General features: G+C 36.5%; 6 protein-coding genes and 1 long non-coding RNA gene across 8 annotated transcripts; 3 read left to right on the top strand and 4 right to left on the bottom strand.

The window, feature by feature from the left end:
* Window positions 1-173: 173 nt before the first annotated feature.
* On the bottom strand, window positions 174-1,745 carry AT2G19572. Its single transcript, NR_140638.1, has one exon. It is a non-coding gene; the product is annotated as an other RNA (long non-coding RNA).
* Window positions 345-1,745, top strand: CDA1 (cytidine deaminase 1). The gene has a single exon (NM_127515.4): window positions 345-1,615. It carries the CDS (start codon window positions 486-488, stop codon window positions 1,389-1,391), a length of 906 nt encoding a protein of 301 aa, NP_179547.1. The 5' UTR covers window positions 345-485; the 3' UTR covers window positions 1,392-1,615.
* Window positions 1,746-2,843: 1,098 nt separating this feature from the next.
* Window positions 2,844-6,299, top strand: EER5 (proteasome family protein). Of its 2 annotated transcripts, NM_127514.4 has the most exons (13): window positions 2,844-3,087; window positions 3,692-3,828; window positions 3,947-4,040; window positions 4,147-4,236; window positions 4,336-4,401; window positions 4,489-4,578; window positions 4,668-4,724; window positions 4,825-4,886; window positions 4,969-5,056; window positions 5,170-5,246; window positions 5,582-5,656; window positions 5,729-5,834; window positions 5,934-6,299. In NM_127514.4, the coding sequence occupies exons 1-13, from the start codon at window positions 2,920-2,922 to the stop codon at window positions 6,063-6,065; spliced, it is 1,242 nt and encodes a 413-aa protein (NP_179546.2). In that variant the 5' UTR covers window positions 2,844-2,919; the 3' UTR covers window positions 6,066-6,299. The 2 variants fall into 2 exon arrangements, with proteins under 2 accessions (NP_179546.2, NP_001324728.1); NM_001335638.1 differs by lacking the exons at window positions 2,844-3,087; window positions 3,692-3,828 and having other exon boundaries at window positions 3,918-4,040; window positions 5,934-6,228.
* Window positions 6,300-6,457: 158 nt separating this feature from the next.
* AT2G19550 (alpha/beta-Hydrolases superfamily protein) lies at window positions 6,458-7,456 on the top strand (the record flags this gene model as incomplete). The annotated part of the gene is made up of 1 exon (NM_127513.1): window positions 6,458-7,456. One exon carries the CDS (start codon window positions 6,458-6,460, stop codon window positions 7,454-7,456), a length of 999 nt encoding a protein of 332 aa, NP_179545.1.
* On the bottom strand, window positions 7,455-10,241 carry AT2G19540 (Transducin family protein / WD-40 repeat family protein). Its single transcript, NM_127512.4, has 12 exons — window positions 10,144-10,241; window positions 9,872-10,026; window positions 9,581-9,659; window positions 9,322-9,501; window positions 9,115-9,213; window positions 8,853-9,021; window positions 8,661-8,764; window positions 8,439-8,578; window positions 8,275-8,347; window positions 8,075-8,190; window positions 7,870-7,987; window positions 7,455-7,776 (listed from the first exon to the last, which is right to left on the bottom strand). Exons 1-12 carry the CDS (start codon window positions 10,183-10,185, stop codon window positions 7,642-7,644), a joined length of 1,410 nt encoding a protein of 469 aa, NP_179544.1. The 5' UTR covers window positions 10,186-10,241; the 3' UTR covers window positions 7,455-7,641.
* Window positions 10,242-10,273: 32 nt separating this feature from the next.
* On the bottom strand, window positions 10,274-12,042 carry AT2G19530 (uncharacterized protein). Its single transcript, NM_127511.3, has 2 exons — window positions 11,668-12,042; window positions 10,274-11,008 (listed from the first exon to the last, which is right to left on the bottom strand). Exons 1-2 carry the CDS (start codon window positions 11,768-11,770, stop codon window positions 10,503-10,505), a joined length of 609 nt encoding a protein of 202 aa, NP_179543.1. The 5' UTR covers window positions 11,771-12,042; the 3' UTR covers window positions 10,274-10,502.
* A 304-nt stretch (window positions 12,043-12,346) lies between these two features.
* Window positions 12,347-16,233, bottom strand: FVE (Transducin family protein / WD-40 repeat family protein). Its single transcript, NM_127510.5, has 15 exons — window positions 15,700-16,233; window positions 15,281-15,344; window positions 15,101-15,187; window positions 14,929-14,991; window positions 14,690-14,755; window positions 14,471-14,545; window positions 14,258-14,333; window positions 13,989-14,184; window positions 13,797-13,878; window positions 13,643-13,716; window positions 13,457-13,568; window positions 13,297-13,371; window positions 13,125-13,192; window positions 12,941-13,040; window positions 12,347-12,855 (listed from the first exon to the last, which is right to left on the bottom strand). The coding sequence occupies exons 1-15, from the start codon at window positions 15,981-15,983 to the stop codon at window positions 12,754-12,756; spliced, it is 1,524 nt and encodes a 507-aa protein (NP_565456.2). The 5' UTR covers window positions 15,984-16,233; the 3' UTR covers window positions 12,347-12,753.
* Between the last annotated feature and the right edge of the window lie 1,699 nt (window positions 16,234-17,932).

Here is a 17,932-nt window from a genome sequence, read left to right as displayed (position 1 = left end):
ACCGGAATTAAAATGTTTAATACTATCAAAATTATATGAAACTAAGCTGTCTTTTAGCTATAGTTTAATTCATTTCTGACCTCTAAAATAATATTATCCGGAGATTATTGTAGTTTCGTAACGTGGTTGATGAAACTACTAGGTGTTTTCTTAATTAGACCACGATTTTAACATTACGTTACACTAATACTCTATTGCATTTTTGGTAGTTTTCATAACAATGATTCCATGCGGCTTAGTCAAACCGAAATCATATTATTTGTAAATTCAATTCTGATATAATTTTTCTATTTTGTACCAAACGTAAACCGAAACATAACCGAAACCGAACCAAAACTTCATTTGCGTAATGTAGTTTCCTACGTTGTTGTATCTATAAATAGTTTGTTTGTCCAGCATCCATTTCATAATTCCTCATTTCCCGGATCTCTCCCATCTAAAAATAACCCGACCCATTTACGCGACCCAAACCGGATCAACCCGCAATGGATAAGCCAAGCTTCGTAATCCAATCCAAAGAAGCAGAATCCGCCGCGAAACAACTCGGCGTTTCCGTCATTCAGCTCCTCCCGTCGCTAGTCAAACCAGCACAATCCTACGCTCGAACTCCGATTTCGAAATTCAACGTCGCAGTCGTCGGACTCGGATCATCAGGTCGGATCTTCTTAGGCGTCAATGTCGAATTCCCAAATCTCCCTCTCCACCACTCAATCCACGCCGAACAGTTCCTCGTCACCAATCTCACACTCAACGGTGAACGTCATCTCAATTTCTTCGCCGTCTCCGCCGCACCATGTGGCCATTGCCGTCAATTCCTCCAAGAAATTCGCGACGCACCTGAAATCAAAATCCTTATCACCGATCCAAACAACTCCGCCGATTCCGATTCCGCCGCCGATTCAGACGGATTCTTACGTCTCGGAAGCTTCTTGCCACACAGATTCGGTCCCGACGATCTTCTCGGGAAAGATCATCCTCTTCTTCTCGAATCTCACGATAACCATCTCAAAATCTCAGATCTGGATTCGATTTGTAACGGAAACACCGATTCATCCGCCGATTTGAAACAAACGGCTTTAGCGGCGGCGAATAGATCGTACGCGCCGTATAGTTTATGTCCATCGGGAGTTTCGCTGGTGGATTGTGACGGGAAAGTGTACAGAGGTTGGTATATGGAATCGGCGGCGTATAATCCTAGTATGGGACCAGTACAGGCGGCGTTGGTTGATTATGTGGCTAATGGTGGTGGAGGAGGATACGAGAGGATCGTCGGAGCGGTTCTGGTGGAGAAAGAAGATGCGGTGGTGAGGCAAGAGCACACGGCGAGGTTGTTATTAGAGACTATATCGCCGAAATGCGAATTCAAAGTGTTTCATTGCTATGAAGCTTAGAGAATCATTTAATTATCCGAAAAATAAAGGAATTTTAAAAAAAAAGGAATAAAAAGAAAATGAGACTTTTTAATTCTTAAAAGTGTTGAAATTGACGGAAAAAAAAAAAGTGTTGAAATTGATGTGATGGATAACACATAGAGAATAAGAAAAGTTTATATTTTTAAATTTGTTAAAAATGTTTATTGTATTAAAAAATTAAATTTAATACAATTATTATGTTTATGGAGTATTGTTAAAAAAAAAATTGTTGATATTAAATTTTTCCATTTTTTGATATTTTTTTTTAATATCCCCTTTGAAAATTTAATTTCGTCTATAAGGGATGGATTATGTGGATTAGATCAAATCGGCCAAATTTTATAAAATTGACAAGGTTTTCAAAAGTCTCAAATCGAATCAATGATTTTTTTTTTTACATGTCAAGTTATGATGTTTCTTTTATGTACGCAAAAAGGCAAAAATAAATGAACGTAATGATGGCTTTACACATTGAATTTGTTGGAATAAAGGTTCCAAATACGAAGTATGAGAAAGTAGAGAATATAAGATGGTCCACATGCAACTCTTACTATGAGTGGTGAACAATGAATCTAAAGATTTTTAGATTAGTTTCAAATGGAATGCTTTTTAAATAAAATGATATATAAGAGCATATTTTAGTAGGAACCTTCATACCAAAAATAAAGTAGGAACCTTAAAAACCTCTCAAGTTTCTCGTTATCTTCAACTTTTAGCATTACACATAAATACTAATCCTGGATTGACTTCTCTCAACTCAAAATTTCTATTAATTGTGTGTTCAAGAATAAAATATATTGATAATTATATGATTAGCGTGATTTTTATTTATTTATTTATCATGTACATGTAGTAGAGGCCTTTGCTAACTATGAAAGAAGGGGAATATCAATGGGAATATATAGAAGTGTGAAAGTATAAATCACATTTGGAAACAAGTGATTTATTTGATCAGTTAATTACTTTTGACAAGTTGATTATATTCATTTCTTCGAGTTTTTGGCAACTTGTTGAGTTATATGCATGGTATAAATTGATTTCATGTCCCTTCAAGAAAGTTCCTCACGTCACCATCGGGCTAAGAAGACATATTTACATACAGATGTCAACATTACGGACGATTACATGAACTTAAAAAACCTTAAAGCAAATTAATCATGATCTATAAAACGATTATATGAACTTAAAAACTCTAAAAAAAATTCATGATCAGTACCACCGATTACAGGAACTTTAAAATCCTTCCAACACTAATGATATTTTCAAATCCTTTACAAATAAATTTTCAAACATTTTAATGATTGTATTTCATATGGGCCTTAAATGGCCCAACTAACATATGTCAATAAGTCTAATACCAGAAAAGACTAGTACGTAGTAACAATTTAGTTAATTACCAAACGCCGTCGTTTTTCTCAACTCCGTTATTTCCTTTTTTTTCCTGGCGACTTATTTGATTTCGTGTCTCTCTCAAAGAATAAGGAAGACGCAGACGAAGAAGGTGACAATGGCGTACGTTAGTATGGGTGAAGCTCACCGGAGAATCACTGAATACCTAAACCGATTCTGCGACGCCGTTTCGTACCAAGACTCTTCTACACTTTGCCGTCTCCTCTCTTTCTCTTCCAATTCTCCACCTCTTCTCTCACTCGCCGACGCACTCAACGTCTTCCAGGTACATATATTCTCTGTTAAATCGAGACCCATGATTCAAATTAGCAGCTTGGAGTATGTTCCTGTGATTAGTGGCATGATCCTTGTAAATTGGTAAAGTTAGGTTCGATTTCAAATCCAGGATGCTTCTGATATGTTCCGATTGGGTTCTCGTATGAATTGTGAACACTAGGAGCATGGTTTTTATGTTAGCAAAGTTTGTAACTTTTAGGTTAAATCGATTCAATGTAAGATCCTTAAGAGTATGATTTTCTAATTGGGTCCTCCTACTTCACCAATGAGTATGAATTTCTGAATTTAGGGCTCAAAACACTAGGAACATTATCTTTATGTTAGCAAAGTGTGTATCTTTTAGGTTCAATCAATGTCAATCTAGGATCCTCCTACTTCACTAATGAGTATGATTTTCCAATTGGGTCCTCCTGCTTCACCAATGAGTATGAATTTAGGCCGTGAAAGTGTCTCCTATTGAGTTGTTGTAGTGAACACTCTATGTCTATGTTTGAGTTTATGAGTATGGATTTTAGATTTAGGGTTTTTATTTATATGTAGAGAGCTGTGAAAGTGCTGAATCCTTTGAGTTTTCTTTTCTTTGACTGATACAGGATTCTAGCAGTTTGATTAGACAGTCTGATAGATTCTCTGAATATGGCGAGATTCTGGCTCATGTGTTTCGTTCTCTACAAAGTTACCGAGTTGGGAATCTAGTCGAAGCATACCTTGCTTTCGATAAGTTTGCCAAGTAAAGTCTTCTTGTTCCTCTCTGCTCCTCTATTGATGTCTAATATGATTTCAGGGTGATAAGCTTTTTTTTTTGTCTGTTCACAATGTCTGATATCTGATGGATTCTATATGTGCAGTGCATTTGTTCAGGAGTTTCGTAATTGGGAATCTGCTTGGGCATTGGAAGCTCTGTATGTAGTTTGTTATGAAATTCGAGTTCTTGCGGAAAAGGTAGTATCTCATTTGTATATCCCTTTTTCAAAATCTTAACCTTGTCTGGTTTCATTGTGTCGAGGAGTCAGTTCTGAAAGCATGATTTTTCCACATGGAATTGCAGGCTGATAAAGATTTAACTTCTAATGGAAAGTCTCCAGAGAAATTAAAAGCAGCTGGGTCTCTTCTCATGAAAGTTTTTGGAGTTCTTGCTGTAAGTTTTCCCTTTGATCTATCTATATATCTTCAGGAATATTAGTTTATATTTGTGTTCAATATTTTTTCCGGCTCCTTATGTAGTTTTAAACTATAGGGGAAAGGTCCAAAACGAGTCGGAGCATTATATGTGACTTGCCAATTGTTCAAGACCTACTTTAAGGTGATATGCTTTCTGGCAACAGTTTGATATTTATGATTTAACCATTAAATGGAGTACTAAACAGGTATCCCCAATTTTGTATTTTAGCTTGGAACCGTCAATCTTTGTCGAAGTGTAATAAGAAGTATCGAAACTGCTCGGATATTTGACTTTGAGGAGTTTCCAAGAAGAGATAAGGTCTGGCGCAGTTCTCTGCAAACAGTTTTAGTTTTTGGCCTCCTTATTCGGTTACTTATTATCTTCTGTTTATTCTTCGCAAACACCAGGTTACATACATGTATTATACCGGCCGATTAGAAGTCTTCAACGAAAATTTTCCTGCTGTGAGTCACTAAGAGATTTTTTCTTACCATCACAGTTCATTTCGTAGTGTCAATCCAAATATTGATAGTAACATTTAATCTCTTTTTTTGGATCTTGCAGGCTGATACAAAGCTATCATATGCCTTGCAAAATTGCAACCCCAAAAGAGAACGAAATATAAGGTCTGATTCTGGTTTTACTCTGTGATTACCTTACTCTTGCATTGCGTTGCTTAATCAGCTAATGTGGCCTTATGTGAATCAGGATGATATTAAAGTATTTGGTACCGGTGAAGCTTTCTTTAGGAATTATACCAAAAGATGAGCTCCTGCGAAATTATAATCTGCATGAGGTAACGACTTTTCTGTTGTTCTATAAAATTTTCTTCGAATCTATGTCAAAACTTATTTCGCATCTGCTGAGTGATATCATATCTCTCTTAATCCTATTTCTCTACGTGTCCAGTACACAAAGATTGTGCAAGCTCTGAGAAAGGGTGATCTAAGGCTTCTCCGGCATGCTCTTCAAGAACATGAAGATCGGTATGTATTTCTTTCGATATCTTGCTTTTCTCATCTAATCCAAATGATAGAGTCCTTGTGGATACTCTAGAGCATGAGTATTGGAATTAGTATAGGCTGCTTGTAGTGGATTATATAGCTCTGCTGACAGGTCAGTAACACCTGGTTCTTAGGTAGAGAGCTAACAGGTTAAAAGAAAATTGGGGCAGAAAGAGTTGGGATGTTCTGGATTTGTCTAGGGGTTAGGATTTGCAGTTGGGTCGAGAGTAGAGTTGTGCAAGTCTCTATATGATGAGTATTTTGATTCTATCACCGAACAACTTAATATCTCGATCTAATACTCTTCTTTTATACAGGTTCTTGAGGTCGGGTGTGTATCTTGTCTTGGAAAAGCTAGAGCTCCAAGTCTACCAGAGACTCATGAAGAAAATGTAAGCAAAGACAAGCTATGATACCATCCAAGATTCTTGAGTTTATAACTCTTATTATTATCAATGTTTCAGTTATATAAACCAGAAGCTGAGTGATCCAGCGAGAGCTCACCAGCTGAAGCTTGAAGGGATTGCCAAAGCACTAAGATGGCTAGATATGGACATGGATCTGGACGAGGTTTGTTCTACAATACCATCCCATTCATTGCTTTTGACTTCTTCTAAAATTGAAATCTTCTATAAACTCACAGTTGTCAAAATAATACTGTATTTGCAGGTGGAATGTATAATGACGATATTGATATACAAAAACCTTGTGAAAGGTTATTTAGCTCACAAGAGCAAAGTGGTAGTTCTAAGCAAGCAAGATCCTTTCCCTAAACTAAACGGGAAGCCTGTTAGCTCATAAGTCTTCACGTGTTATTTTTTTTGTTGTATCAACAAACACTTTTTATTTTCTAATTGTGTGTAAAATTCATTCAAACAAAAAACAAAAACTGTTTTTACAATAGAAATGTGACTTTAAAACTGTGGAGTTTTCACCATGGTTGAGGAGTCTACTTACGAGTAAGGTCCAAATTTCCACTGAATATCGACATGAGAAGAATAAGTGATTACGAGTTTTAGTTTAGCAAAAAAAAGAAAAAGTGATTACGAGTCTCATTCGTATCTCCACAGAAAAATGCAATTTGATCTTTGGCGAGAGTTCCAGTTCCATACTTCCATTACCTTATTCTTTTTACATCAATAGGGGGCCTCATTGTTTTCTTCTCTACGATTACCACCTGAAGCAAAAAGACGATGAAGCCAACGAAGATCGTGATTCCGAACCGCCGCAACGAGAAGCTCGTGGGTCTGCTTCACGAAACTGGATCAAAAGAAGTTGTGGTCTTATGCCATGGCTTTAGATCGGACAAGACCAACAAGATTCTCAAAAACGTGGCTACAGCTTTGGAGAAAGAAAAAATCAGCTCTTTTCGTTTCGATTTCTCTGGTAACGGAGATAGTGAAGGAACTTTCTATTATGGTAACTTCAACAGTGAAGCAGAGGATGATCTGCATTACGTTATTCAACACTTGTCCTCCTCTAACATCATGAACCGTCTAGTTCCTGTCATTCTTGGTCATAGTAAAGGTGGTGATGTCGTTCTTCTCTATGCTTCCAAGTTTCCCGATTATATCCGCAATGTCGTCAATATCTCTGGACGTTTTGATCTTAAGAATGATGTGCGTCTCGGAGATGGTTATATAGAAAAGATTAAGGAACAGGGGTTTATTGATGCTACAGAGGGCAAATCTTGTTTTCGTGTTACTCAAGAGTCTTTAATGGATAGGTTAAACACTGATATGCATCAAGCTTGTCTCAATATTGATAAACAATGCAAAGTTTTGACAGTTCATGGTTCGGATGATACCGTGGTACCTGGGGAAGATGCTAAGGAGTTTGCAAAGGTTATACCGAATCATAAGCTGGAGATTGTGGAAGGAGCTAATCATGGTTACACCAAACATCAGAAGGAATTGGTTTCCATAGCGGTGGAGTTTACCAAGACTGCGATTGTTGAACAACACAATTTGTTAGTTGTCTTTGGGAGATGGCTCATCATCGTCATGATAGTTGTTACATTCTACATGAGTGTTTTCGATCATTTAATCAAAGTTTATCCACTACTTGTAATTTTCAAATTGGAGAATGTTATGAGCAGAATTCAACAATTAATCTACTTGATTTTTTTTTACTTGTTAAGGATTAAACTATTATTAGGCTTGTGGCTTCTGTTACTGGAGAGGAGAATGTAAATCAAAATTTGACATTTTGTCACAACTGAAATCAGTAAATAAACTGATGATGAAAACTTGAAACTTGTGAAAGAGTGTATAATTCTTGCAACTTGCCATCAATGATACAAGGAAAGAGAACAGAGAGAGGACAACACAAAACTATGAGTAATACTTCAAGAGTTTTCAGAGTAAGACCTTGTCTTTCAGGCTGGTAGCTCAGACGGAAGCGTGTTCTGAATGTTGTAAGGCATTAAGATGTTGAAACCATCACCAGCAGTTGAGATGATCATCCCCGGAATCTGGTTGTGCCAGTGAAGTTCCTTCAGATCTTTTTGTCCCTGGTTTTCCCCAAAAAAATAATCGAGGTTTTCAGACAAAATATACATAGATCAAATAAACCAAGCTAATGATAGTTGAAGTAAGAATGTTACTTGGTGAACAAAGAGAAGCTGAGGAGGCAAGTCTTGAGGTGTGTTGACTAGTTCCTTGGTCTGTGCATTGAACTCTGCCTCTTCTTCTTCATCCTTCTCTAAGGATAGATCCCATATCCTGTAAATACAACAGATAGCCAAAAACAATTAAGACAGAGTTTTGGTTTTTCTGGAGAGAATCGGTGTGTATTGTATTCTTGCTTACGTGAGCTGGTTATCACCGGAAGTGACTGCAAGTGTCGAAGCTTCATGAGCGCTCCATTCAATTGACGTAATAGGATGCTTATGGTACTCAAAATGTGCTACCACAGCATCTCCACCCTAGTTCAAGATTTATATGCCACCATATCAGAATCTTGTTAAGAGATTGCTAAGGAAAATATATAGCTACGGTTTTTAACTTACTTTGATCAGTCTAAGATCACGGATGGAGAATGTCCCGTCATCACTTCCTGAGGCCAACATGCAACTAGCCAGCCTTCATGAAAGAAGAAAAATTAAGACTACAACATTCGTGGGAAGCACAAAACCAAACAGAATTAAGTTATACAGCATAGTGGGACAAGAACCTGTTCCATGAGATGACATTCACATCTGCGTTATGTGCCTTGAAAGATAGTGCAGGGGACTTCCCAAGTCGAATATCCCAGACTGCAACACTCCCATCCACAGAACATGAGGCAAACACGTTTTCTTCGGCTGGACTCCACTGGAATAAAGAAACAGATTGTTCAGCCAAAAGGAAATGGTACAAGCAAACATATTATTTAGCTGTAAAGTGGCAGTTTTACTTGTAAATCTTCAACACTTGCAGTGTGTCCAGCGAACGGAATAGGATCAACAGCCCATGAACCAGAAGCTGGCTCCCACAGGTGAATCATACTCTTGCAGTCCCCTAGCCAGTGGAGAAAAAAAAATTACATTGACCATGCCGAAAAGCATGTAATTATTTAGTATCGCAGAAATTTCTGAGATAACTATACCGGAAAGAAGTCTTCCAGCGGTTGCAGGACTCCAGTCTATAGCATAGCCTTCATCTTTGTGACCAGAAAAGTTAACCAAGGGTGCTTGGTTAAGAACCGGTGAAGTTCCATCTTTACCCTCTGTTTCTGATTCGGCTAAAGCATTAAGATGAGAGCTCATGTCCCAGACCTGTCAAGAAACACAAAAGCTAATCCACATTAACAAAGACACATACAAAAAAAGACACCCAAGCTGTGAAAGTAGACAAAAATATAATCTTACCTGTACATGACCAGAATCTGCCCAAGAGACACAGATATGAGAGTTTTGTGGCATTGCACGTATACGGTTAACACATCCATGGTGAGCAACCCTTCGAACCTGTATACCAAAATTTTGAGAGAAAATATCAACCACGAGGACTCTCCCGCCTTAGGAGACAAGAGATATGAATGAATAACACAAGAGTTAAAACGAATCAAGAATTACCTGAATATTTGGAGTTTTAGAAGCTTCATCTCCGTCATCATCATCGCTGTCACTGTCATCTTCGTCATCCTCATCCTCATCCTCACCATTGCCAAATGTCTTAGGCACAACATCACGTCTCTTACCAGATACGTTGGTGATTTTAAATAACCCTATGGAGTTATGAGCTGCTTTCTCAGCCTAAAGAAAAAAAGAAAACGTATACACAGGATTCTAAAAGCACAAATACATATGAAGATATAAAAAGTACAAAACTTACCTGAGTCCCAGCCACCATATAAAGTGTGTGAGGAAACTCAGTTCGGTTCAAACCCAACTTATCACCTAAAATGTCAAAGCTGAGAAAAATAATTGAAAGCCATCAAATCACCAAAACTTTCACTGTAATCATTCACAAACAGTAGTTTTCTTAACTTAATGAATCGTAAACTTGCAAACACATTTCTTTACACTGTTGACAAACAAAGAAGAAGCTTCTCATTTGAATTATCCCTTAAGTCTCACGCTTTCAGCTTCATGAACACATGTATAGGAGTAGAAATGATATTACCTCAGACAGGGCCAACCAACATGGAAGCCATGGAGAGAATTATAAGCAGAAGGGTCACACTGAAGTTCTTCTCCATCTTCAAGGGTATCAACACCTGGTTGCCAAACCCTAGTTGGTATCGATGGTATCTCGGAAGAAGACGCCTCTGCTTTCTTCTATTATAATTCAAAACCAAACAAAAATAAATCCAATTCACACAATTAGGTTTTGGTTTGAGAACATCAGATTGGAGAATCGAAACAAGATAAAGCTGGGATTCAAAAAGTTCAAACCTTGTTCTTCCTCTTTGCCTTGGTTTTGACGTTGCGACCCATTTTGATTTTCTAAATTACTCAAAGGACGACGATGATCAATTTAGGATTCTTCAGTTTCTCTAGGGTTTAAGCTATTTATACCCTCTTTCTCAGAAACACCCTTATTTTTATTGAATTTATATTTTAAGTCCTTTATATTATAAGAAATAGAAACATTACCCCAAAGTTTTATAAAAGTGCCACTCTCAACCCCCAAGAAATCACATTTAAACTATTCGTTGATTAGAGTAACAATCAGAGTAGTAAAACTAAAAAGCCAACAATGGTCATTTGGTGTACTAACAAAAAACAAGTACACACTAGTTTCTGTATTCGTTCTACTTGGAGAAGAATTTGTCCCAATCACGAAGTGAAGAATCAACGGAATCATCAGGTAGAAGTTTTGGAATCCTCTCAGCACGAATGAACTGTTTCAGAATAGCTTTCTCTTCATCGATTTGTTTCTTTTCTTTTCTGTCTTTTGGTTCTATCTTCCTTTTCTCTTCCAATATCCACTTGAAAAGCTCCTTTTGCTCATCTTCTGGAATTGGTTTCCTTGCTACCTTTACATGTTCAGTTGCCACAGTTTGAAACATGGATTGATCAGTTGCATCTGTAAATTCAAACAGTGGATCCAGTTCAGGGATCAGTTTGGTTTCTTCCTTCTCCGGTATTGCAGTTTCTGCTTCCTTAGCCTTATCAGTTTCTTCTGCACCTTTCTTCTCGATTTCGGTGTTAACAGCACCCTTTTTCACACCTTTATGTCTAGCCTCGCTGCCCTTTTTAACTTTCTTCTTCTCGTCCGCATCAATGTCCTTTTCTCGTTTTATCGCAAATATATAAGCTGCAGAACCAAATGATCAAATCAGCAAACATTGAAGTTGTCTATCATGAATGCTATATCATAAGAAATCAAGCAAGCATGCTTTTCTCAATTCTGATTTAGACCAAGCTTGTAGTTCTGCCAGCTAAAAATCGAGATGCTGAAACATTTGAAAAGTATTGAGTACAAGATAATAAGATGTGCAATCATGTCCATGAACCAGAAAATTTACAAGAACCTGTGTGAATCCTCTATTCAACGCAAAAATGCTTAGCCAAGATATATACACACACGCACACAGAGATATAGATAGTTTCTAGATACTACATTTGCTTAATTCAATGTCGCTGAAAACATCAACAGTGACTGAGAGATACAGATCCAAAAAATGTCCTTTCAATAAGCATGTTCTAATATCTGATAATAGAGTGGAGAATCAAACACTCTCAGAGTAATGCAATCAGCTTTCTTCGAGAATCAAAGCAAGGACAACAACAACAGTTCAAGGGATAAATTGTAGTATCATATATATCAGACGACCGCTAGAAGAATTCGTATTTTCTATTCTCAAAAATTAATAAAGAAAAAGGAAAGAACTTTCTCAGCTAGGCATTACATCGAACACATTACGGACGTAAAACTAAAAACCTTACTAAGAAAGTAATGAAGATTTCTCTAACCTGCAAAACCGAGATTGAAGATCATCGTAGCTCGCCAGCCTACTTTCTGCAGTTTAGAAACGACTTTCTGCGGAGGTTCGGATCCAGAAGGAGATGATTCCATCGAGATTCCGATGGGGGATTTCTCACTAATAGAGTTTCTCGAGCAATTTAAGTATCGTCGGAAAAAGAAAAGAAAATGTAGGTCTAAAAACCCTAATTTTATGAAATACTCCGATTCGTCTACTTGTGATTGATTAGCTTCCCTACCTTATTCCTCAAGCAATACATTGATTCATGTTTCTCTCTTTAGTATCTTTTGGAACAAAAACTTCTTCGTTTGATCTTCTCTGACTGATCTTGACGGTCTCATGTAGGCTTTGTGATTGGATTTTTAAAGTCTCTAGCTCATCAAGAGACTTCATAAAGCCTATTAAGCGGGAGGACCATTAACGTTAAGCCCAATAAAGTAAAACATTATCATATAGTTTAGTTTTATGAAATGACCAGGTGATCTATGTATGATTTGCAATGGTCTGATTGTTTAGTGACTGTTAATACTTAAAATTTCTTCAAAATCCTACGAATAAATCTGTGAATTGAAAATCACCTAATCCTACTGCTAAGCGTGATTAACAGTTTTTTTCTAATGAAAACGACAATGCAAACATTATTTAAGATGCGACGAATCATCAAGAACCCAGTTTCCAAATTTTGCGATGCTTATTACTATATTGTTTTATAATGACCCCTTCTGCTTTGCATTTGAACATCAATGCAACTATTTTTTTTGTAGCCGGGTTGGTCTCGACTAGTTACAGAGAAGGAATCATTAGGTTCAGGCCAAGTATTGAAACCTTAAACCAAAACACATAAAGTTGGTCCGATTTGATTAACATCTCAGTTGAACAAAACAGCACCTAAGAGTCTGATGAAACAGGATCATGAACCAGAACCATGTACCCCTAACTGATATGGAAAGGTCCTAAAAGCTACCACCAATATCTCAAAAGACAAACCAGCCTTACAAAAACCAAGACTCCTCGCTAAAACCCGCATTAGTTTACCATAGGCGATAGATAGATAGACAATGGGTTTTCTTTACTCTTAAGGCTTGGAGGCACAAGTCATAACATGCGACTTGAACTTCTCCAATTCTGCCACGACTTCTTCTTCTGGTCTGTAAATCAAGTCACTCATCCGCCATATCTGCCATAGAAGAAAGTATAAACAACATTTAACGGTATGTCAATAAAATTGCTTATCAAGGTACCAAGAAAGATTTCAAGGTTACCTGCAATGTTCCACCTCCACCAGTAGTCTCACAGTCATCAGAAACACTGACAATAGTCCAAGGGTCTGAAGCATTCCAGTGGAAATCAACAACTTTGTCCCTAATATGGTTTATAAACAAGGGAACTTAGAAGCAAGTAAAATGAGAAAGCAATCAAGAAAAATCAAGATAAGTCTTTAAGAACCTGTGACCAGCATGCTGGAAGAAGAGCCCAGCGGGGCTTTTAGCTGCACGATCAGACTTCTTACTGACCTGATGGTTAATTAAACAAACCAAACATGAGTACAATGAATATGTTTCAGTGATGATAGTGAAGAAAGATTAATTTTAGACATCTGAGTGAACTATGTACACACCCTGTCATAATCCCAGATGTTCAAGAGACCATCTTCTGCAGAGCTCCCAAAGACGGATGACTTATCAGGAGACCACTGAATTGAATAACAAGATAGTGTCAGTGGGTTAAGAGATATACTTCATACAAAGAAGGAAAAAAAAAAAAAAAGTTGATTATACCTGAACACAAAGAACAGCAGCTTTGTGTCCCTCAAATTTGTAAATAGGCGAACCAACTCCATTAGCGGTAAGCTTCCTACGATCAAACAACCGGACAGTGTTGTCTGCTGACCTGAAATATTCATCAATTTCTTAATTAGATACTAAGTATGTATTAATCATCTATTTGTATGTATTTCTCCATACCCTGTCAGGATCAGATTGTCGTCATGAGGATTCCAATCAACACAATGAAGATCAGCATCATGCGCTTTTTCAACCTGGAAAACAAAAAAGTAAGATATAATATCAAAAGGAGGTAAATCTTCAAACTTTTGATAGGATTCAAAAGATAGAGTACCTTCGTGACAGGGTTTGTGCCAGTTCTCGCATCCCATAGTATAAGGCAAGAATCATCACCAACACTGCAGAATTCTTGTGCACTTCACGGTATAAAAGTTCACCAGAAGTATTATTAGAAAATCATGAAAATATCTGCAGTATGCATAAACAAACACGATATCAATAGAAGGAGTCTGTTCTAAGAAGTTACCTCGTCGGGCTGAATGCCACATCTTCAACTGTATCTTCATGGCCATGATATACACCTCGTGGGCCAACAGTAGGACTCTCATTCTTATCAGTACCTTCACCAGTCTGTTTGATGATAGATCCAGATGATTTGGAATCTGTCCCAATCGTTGTGATGTGATCTTGGATACTCCACAAAACAACTGACTTGTCCTTGCCTAAGAGAAGAACTTTTGTATGAGAAACTGGCAAACCACAGGATTGGACTCTACAAATTACAGAAACACAAACCTCCGGAGAGCACAAAGGGTTCCGTTGGGCACATGGCAAGAGCAAATTCAGCATTATCTTGGTGCCCAGTTAGTATCTGCATGAAAAATGGTTCATTCAGATGATGCAAACAAGAAGCACTATTTAAGAAGATATCAAAGAGATTTATCACTTCCAATGATGAGAAACAAACAAGAATAAAGCATAAAACAACATTCTCAGAAGTGGACATACCAAATCTGGACGGGAATTTGCAGCTCCAAGCACAGCATGACGGTTTGGTTGGGTTTCAACATCCCAAATGAGAACCTGAAATCAACATATTGTATTTAGATAACTCTGAAACTGGACATATGTCCGAACAAAGGATGCTCTTTGACTGCCAAATACAGAAATATGAAACCGACATATTTCAAGTTGCTATGACCATAACAAAATAGAAGCAGCACTCACATCAGGACTGTCGGTGTGAGTAGCAACAATCTTACTATTCTGTGGGAGTTCCCTGATTCTGTTAACCTGCAATTGCAAATTAGTAATGAATACACATCAAAATTTACTTTCACCAACGTGCCAAACGAATAACTTCATGGACAGATGAAACAGGGATGCAGATACAATTAACAAACCAAATAGAACTAAAAAGAACAATGTCAATACAGAAATATCTCAAGAGTGGGCAGAATTCACACCTCTCCAGGGTGAATGATGGTCTTGTACTTCTTCACAAATGGAGAACGTGCTTCTTCATTGAACTGAGAACACATTTTCAGAAGATAGTATATAAGTGTCAAACATGAAACCAATTGTAGTGTGGAGTAGGATATGGAAAGGACACAAGCTTAGTATTAAACCACATAATACCTGAGAAATGTGCTCTGCTGCAGCAACCCTTGGCTTAACAACTTCACAATTTGCTATGACCAAAGTATTGGGCACACTTCCATCAGTCTGGTGACACAACCAAGAAAAATACAAATAATACGATGAGAAGTATATAAAGAAGATGAGACAACAAGATACAAGAGAAAGCTAAAAACTTACTTGCTCTGAGAGGTACAGACGCTGGCGATTCTTGTAGGTTGCTTGCTCAAGCTGCGGACCCCATCTATAAAAAAATCAAACAACAATTCACCAAATGGAAACTCTTAGCACAACAACTAAAGACTTCATCAGATATAAACACTCAGAGAAACTGAAAATTCCTCTTAGTCATTAGTAACCAACAAGGTAATCAATAGTAACAATTCATGAATAGAACATCAGATATATCAAGGTATGAAGACAGAGCCACATCCAAAACCCTAACTAGAACAATCGCAACAATCTCACTTAAACCCAGAAATCGAGAAAATGTATGTGTAAGATTTTACTAAATTCATTCCAAACATGAGAATGTTCAAAGCTAAGAAACGATTACGAAACGAAACCCTAGAAGGAGAGGAAAGGAGAAAGGGGGAGACCTGCAAGAGAGTGAAGGCCAGACGAGGTTATGGTTAGCGAGCCAGTCGTAGAGAATGGGGACGAGACCTTTCCACTGAGAGTACTTCTCGTCAACACTCGGCGACTGCTGCGTTTTCTTCCCACTTTCTTTCATTTTAACATCGCTCTGTTGCTGAGACGACGGCGTCTGAGAATCTTCCTTGGTTTTAGGTTTCCGACCTCTCTTCTTCGGCCCAGAAGCTCCGGTTCCTCCGCTCGGTGTCGTTGCTTGAGGAGACACTGCTGCTGCTTCGTCGCTCTCCATTTTCCTCTCTCTCTTTTTAATTTTTCTTTTTTGGTCTTTGCTTTCAGTGTCTCTATATCTCTCTCTCTTCTGCTTTACAAATACAAACAAAACAACCACCGTTTACCATTTTTACTTTGGACATAATACCTGAATCCGAAAAAACCGATCTGAACCCGATCCAAAAATCCCAATCCAAAAATCCCAATCTAAATTCGAACCTGAAATTTTCAAATATCCGACTGAATCTAAACTTCAAAACCTGAAAAACCCGAACCCGAACTGGTACCCAAACATATCTTAAATATAAATATAACTAAAATATTTATATTTATATTTACATATAGACAATATTATGATTTTTCGGATATTTTAGTTACTTTTATGTATTTTTAAATATATTCAAGCAAAACTACTCGGGTTGTTTAGGGAATTTTTGAAATTTTCAAATAATTTAATAGATTCGGACACAAAATTTTGATATTTCAATATATAACTAAACCCGAAACCGAACCAAACCCGACCCGGAATCTTGAATTACTCGAACGGATCTTAAAATTCTAAACCCGAAAAACTCAAACCCAAAATACCCGACCGAATATCCAAACACCCATAATTATTATTTTTTAATTCAGTAAAATAAATACTTTATTGAATAATAATAAAAATTACGGATGAAATAATTAACAGTATAAATTAATTAATATAAGCGTCTCTTACATGGATTACTAACTTTATAATTCATATCCAAACTTGTTGTTCTTTCTTGTAGCTTCTTCTGAAAAAAAAAAAAAGAATAGATCCTCGTTGCATTTTGAAAAGTGATTTAAGAAGATTTCAATGTTTGTTTAATACTTGAACAATAAAGTCCAATATTGTTCAGAAGTATATGACTAAGCTTAGACTTGAACCCTAAGTTTGTTCTTGGTGTCTAAACTTAAAACATTCATTTCATTTGTTCTCTGCTGGCTAAACCTATAAAATTTACCTTTCATTTTATCTTCTTTATTTAAAACATAAAATTGTACTATTTCATATCCCTCTTTGTTCTATGTGAAAAGCTCAATTTTCACTCATGGATTCGACACCAAATAACTTTCTTTGGGACATTGAAAGCCTTAAAATATCTCGAGGTTATGATTTACATGTAGTTGTTCCAAGCTTGAGGCTTTTTCTCAATCCAGCATGGATTAATCTGATGAATATGGTAAATCCGAAAAAAACCTAAACGTCTGTTCGCTCTATTTAATATCTTAATTTTTTTTATTATGATTATAGTTTAGAACTTAAAAGTTATGTATAATCATGTCATTTTAAAATTTCGCTTCAAATCTCTATAATTCTTGGCATTGCACTTCTTATATCACTAGTTTTGACTATTAAGAAACGTTTTGTGCATAAAAATTCAGATTTTTTATGATCAACAAATTAAATAGTGTTAGAAATTTTGTTGTGATTATGAATTTTTTAAAATTCTAACACAATTTATTTGGTAGAGGTGCAAAATAGGTATTAAACAAAAATTTTAGATCTGCACAACATATATGTATACAAATATGTATATGAACTATGCAAATAAAAGAAAAAAAAAACTATTACTAAGATTACTAGGGAAAAATATTGACTCAAATCATCTAATTTATGTTTCTCATCTTACTAATATTAATGTTGATAGTATAGTGGTGTTTCATATATTCTCTAATTGCATATTACATATACATATTTGTATATTTACACCTATTTTCCTATTAACTTAATAAATAAATATTATTTTTTTTGGGACGAAATAAATTGTATTATTATCGTCATAAAACTGATAGGTACAATGAAATTAGTAACGCTAATGAATTTGTCGTCCAAAAATTAAAGATTTGAATTTTTTATACACAAAGTTTTTCGTGGTAGTTAGAGACATGTGATACAAGCATTTAAGATATTATGCATGTAAGGCAAACATGATTTTTAATCAA

Source organism: Arabidopsis thaliana, chromosome 2 (assembly GCF_000001735.4).
Source record: "Arabidopsis thaliana chromosome 2, partial sequence".
Taxonomy (NCBI): Eukaryota; Viridiplantae; Streptophyta; class Magnoliopsida; order Brassicales; family Brassicaceae; genus Arabidopsis; species Arabidopsis thaliana.
This window is presented reverse-complemented; position numbering and strand designations above follow the sequence as displayed.